Consider the following 4542-nt stretch of genomic DNA (forward strand, 5'->3'; position numbering starts at 1 on the left):
CAAAAAATTTCATCAAGATATGTTGGCTAGTTCAAGAGATATAGCGTTCTACGTAGGTACAAGTTTTGAAAAAAATCGCTCAAAAATTTGAGGATGCTGTCACAAAAATCTTCATAACTTGAAAAATAATTGAAATTTTTTTATAAAAATTTTATTTTGTCGATGAAATACATTGAGGTACTTACTGTTAAAATTTTAAAAAAATCGGAGATGGTCGGGCGTGGACTTTTTTTTAAATCGTTCAAGTTGACGGAGAATGACCCTGCAGCATATTAAAATTGTCACTGAAATACATACAGGTACCGGTAGACAGGAAAAAAAGCACAATTATTCAGATCTATAAAAGAGGCTCAAAATCTGATGTGAGAAACTACAGACCAATTTCTTTACTAGTGAAATGCCTTACAATGTAATGGAATCAATTGTCAAAAAGTACTTACATGATCATTTTCAAAATAACAATCTTTTTCATAAAAAGCAGTTTGAATCACTTGTGACACAACACAACTTACACAACTTCTATACTTCCTAAATAATGTTACGGAAGCAATGGATTTAAACAAAGAAGTAGATGTTCTATGCAAGGTATTGAAAAAAGTTTTCGACACCATATCTCACAACAAACTGATATTAAAATTGTCAAGTTACAAGGTTAACACAAGCATTATTGGATGGGTCGGAAACTTTTTGACAAATCGAACATTCCGAGTAAAAATATTTCGGTACAAAAAGTTTTGATTTTGCTTTCAAAATCATTCTTGAGATACAAATTTGAATTTGCTTTTTAAAAAACACGTCTCTACCCAACTGATTTTTATTTATCGCAAGAATGACTCTTTTTAATCCCATGAAGTGAAACACAAATTTTCTGCTTGATTTTTGGTATATCATTGAATTTTGTTACTTCAACATAATGATTCAAATTTGAAACTTAATATCATTTACTGTATTTTCAGCTTTGATCAGTTTCTAGTTCTTTATTTTTACCGAAATTGCGGATAAATGCTATATTGCAATTAATTCCAATATCTGCAAAATGAAAACCACCTCTGAGTGTAGGGGTGGGGTTGTCGAAACAGAAGAGAAGATGGAAGAAGATGTGGTAAGCATCGTTTAAACAATCATTTTTGATAACTTGTTTAAATTCATGAATAATTTTTTTAAATATTCAACAGAAATGATGATAAATAAATGTTATAAATTAAATTTGGTTTCCGTGATTGGACTCTTCCTCACTTCCTGAAGAACGATCATGGACCTGAAAGTTGTGGCTTCGTTAAAAATTCTCACCTGGTTGGAATCACGCCTACTGAATTTTACTTCCACGCGATGGGCGGTAGAGAAGGATTGATCGATACGGCTGTCAAAACTGCTGAAACTGGTAAGTGTGTTTGGTCTTCAGTTGAGAAAACATTTTAATTCTTTCACGTCGTTCAATTGGCTTTCGTTATTGCTAGCATTCCTAACGTTCTCTGAATTATTTCAGGTTACATTCAGCGCCGTCTCATCAAGGCCATGGAGAGCGTGATGGTCAAATACGACGGTACAGTGAGAAACTAAGCTGAGGAGCTCATCCAGTTGCGCTACGGAGAGGATGGTTTAGCGGGCGAGTGGGTGGAGTTCCAGAATCTGCCATCTCTCAAACCGTCTGACAAGGCATTTGAGAGAGAATTTAAATTTGACCCAATCAACGAAAAGTGAGTACATTGTATTTATTAACATAATTAATTATTTATACTACTTGTAGAATACAATTTATCGATATTTTCATCTCAAATAATCCATATATTGAAGCGATTGGCTGAATGAATAAACGTATTTAAATAACATCACCACAGAAAACTGAAGCGCTGTATATATGAAGATGTCTTGAGAGATATGCATCGTGATGCAAACTTTTCATTCGAGATCGAACGGGAGTACGATGACCGCATGGCAGTCAGGCAGATATTTCCAAACGGAGAGAGTAGGGTTGTCCTTCCGTGCAATCTTCAACGAATGATTTGGAACGCACAAAAATTTTTCAAAATAAACCATAAGAGGCCATCAGACGTTAATTTTTTGAAAATAATAAAAAGTTAATCGCAAAATATCAATTTTAATGGCATTAGAGCGTGTATGAATTAAAGTTTCGAAATTAAATTTCTATAAATTTCAATTTTTTATTCAAACTTAAACTAATTATCCAAACTTGTAATCATCGCGACCACAGATGTACGCGAACTCAGCAAGAAATTCATGATCGTGAAGGGAGAGGATAGGCTGAGTAAGGCCGCCAATACTAATGCTACTCTGCTCATGAATATATTAATGAGATCTACGCTATGCTCTAAGAAGGTTAGTTTGTCGATCGAATACGTTTTATTTAATGTTATTTATATTTATGCTGTCATTTGTTCACACGATAACAAAAATATTAACCAAAACTATCGAAACTAACTCCAAACAGGTCATTGAAGAATTTCATCTCTCCTCTGAAGCGTTTTATTGGCTCATCGGTGAAATCGAGACGAAGCTCAAGCTCAAGTTGAACCGGGCGAGATGGTGGGTGCACTTGCCGCTCAGTCCCTCGGCGAACCTGCCACTCAGATGACTCTCAACACTTTCCACTACGCGGGAGTGTCCTCGAAAAAAGTAACTCTGGGTGTTCCTAGATTGAAAGAGATTTTAAACGTTTTTAAAAAGCCTAAAACTTTTTCGTTGACTGTTTTCTTGACTGAAAAAGTTGCTACAGGTGCTGTAAAAGCTAAGGTGAAAAGCGTAATTCTTATAGGATTAAAATTAATTTTTTAATAATTTTTTCATAACTTGTTGAATAATTTAATCATTACAAATTTAATACCATTTAACAGGATGCTCTCTGTCAGTTAGAGCATGCCAAAGTTGCATCCGGCTTTGCAATTTTCTACGATCGTGACATTAAGCTATCCACAGGCCATCTGATGGCCATAACTCGTCACGGGATCAACAGGCAAGAGACCTTTGCACTGGCTCGATGCTCTTTCGAAGAAATTGTAAGTTGATTGACTGATTGATTGGCTGGTTGATTAAATGATTGATCGATTGACTGAATGATTGATTCACTGATTGATTGCTTAATTGAATATCAATTTGTAGGATTAATAAATATTGGTTATTTTTTAAATTCTTAGGTGAACATCTTAGTTGATGCAGCAGCCCACACAGAAACTGACCCGTTGAAAGGAGTGTCAGAAGCCGTGATGCTCGGACAACTGGCCAAGATTGGTTAGTATTGGAACTGTGATTTATGGTGTGGTTTGTGCTAATTTATTATCATTCTTATAAAATCATAATCATATTATTAGTATGATTAGTTTAGCATGATAAAGATAGTGTACTTTACGTTGGTTAGGCTAGAGATTTCAGAAAATACTTAAGTAATTAATCAATTGGCTTGTTTTTATATGTAATCTGAATTAAATATCATTATGTGTTTCAGGTACTGGTTGTTTCGACCTGATGTTGGATGATAAACAGTGCGTCAACGGAATGGATATTCCAAGCGAGATTCCATCAGGACACCTAGCAGGTACGTTTTTCATAACTTTCATAATTATTTCTCAATATGATGTATTTTATTGAGAATCTTTTTTTTATAATTTAAAAATATGTACAACTAATAACAAAAATTATAAAAATCCAAATTTAACTGACATTTCAGGCAGAGACATATACGGTCTGACCTCGATGCCTCCCGGGTGCGCGACCCTCATAAGCACAACATAAAAGACCCCACGGAACAACAGAACTCTGCCGCTTCCAACTAAAACTGTTTCTCACCAGGTGCAAGCCTGTCACCTGAATTTCCTGAGGGGTTCCCACCCGCACATAAAGCAAGATTCAATCCATTACAAAGTCCCAGTTTTTCTCCAGCTGCAATGTCTCTTGGATCTCAGACACTAGCCAGCCCCTCTTATCCAAGTCCAGCTAGAACACTTTCACCATCTTAAATGCCAACGTCACCATCATATTCACTAACATCACTATCATATTCATCAAAATCACCATCATATTCAACAAAGTCATGTATCTTAGTTATTTTTAATATTTTAGTTTTATTTTTTAACTGTTTACGATATATTAATATAATTTGGTAGTTTATTCATGCAGCTGAACTTGCAACAGTATTTTAGTCCTTAATTATTATCTTGATTAACTAACTAACCAAACAGATTTCTATATAACATAAATAATAATCATAATAGTCGTCGATATAATATAACTCACCGACCTGGCTTATTTAATTGCTCATTGAAAAAATGAATTCTTCACATATAACATACAATTAAAAAGTATAAATAATTATAAGTGTAAAAAAAACATATTAGACGGAAATCTTAAGATTAGCCAAAGCCAACTTTGCGCTGTTTCTTTAACGGAAATGTGCATTATTAAGTCCTTGCAATTTATGCCGTCCTTGCAAAAAATTAAATTTATTACAACGAAATTTGAAATTATTTTAACTGTTTGATTGTCGATATTTTAACGTTTATCAACACATTATTTTTTTCCAATTACTTT

The 4542-nt window shown here is 34.1% G+C and overlaps 1 protein-coding gene across 1 annotated transcript; it reads left to right on the forward strand.

The window, feature by feature from the left end:
• Positions 1 to 1036: 1036 nt before the first annotated feature.
• HELRODRAFT_184435 (hypothetical protein) lies at positions 1037 to 3971 on the forward strand (the record flags this gene model as incomplete). The annotated part of the gene is made up of 11 exons (XM_009026519.1): positions 1037 to 1102; positions 1246 to 1381; positions 1458 to 1486; positions 1579 to 1697; positions 1839 to 1966; positions 2213 to 2337; positions 2590 to 2751; positions 2853 to 3014; positions 3153 to 3246; positions 3461 to 3550; positions 3805 to 3971. 11 exons carry the CDS (start codon positions 1037 to 1039, stop codon positions 3969 to 3971), a joined length of 1278 nt encoding a protein of 425 aa, XP_009024767.1.
• Between the last annotated feature and the right edge of the window lie 571 nt (positions 3972 to 4542).

This window comes from Helobdella robusta, assembly GCF_000326865.2.
Source record: "Helobdella robusta unplaced genomic scaffold HELROscaffold_479, whole genome shotgun sequence".
Taxonomy (NCBI): domain Eukaryota; kingdom Metazoa; phylum Annelida; class Clitellata; order Rhynchobdellida; family Glossiphoniidae; genus Helobdella; species Helobdella robusta.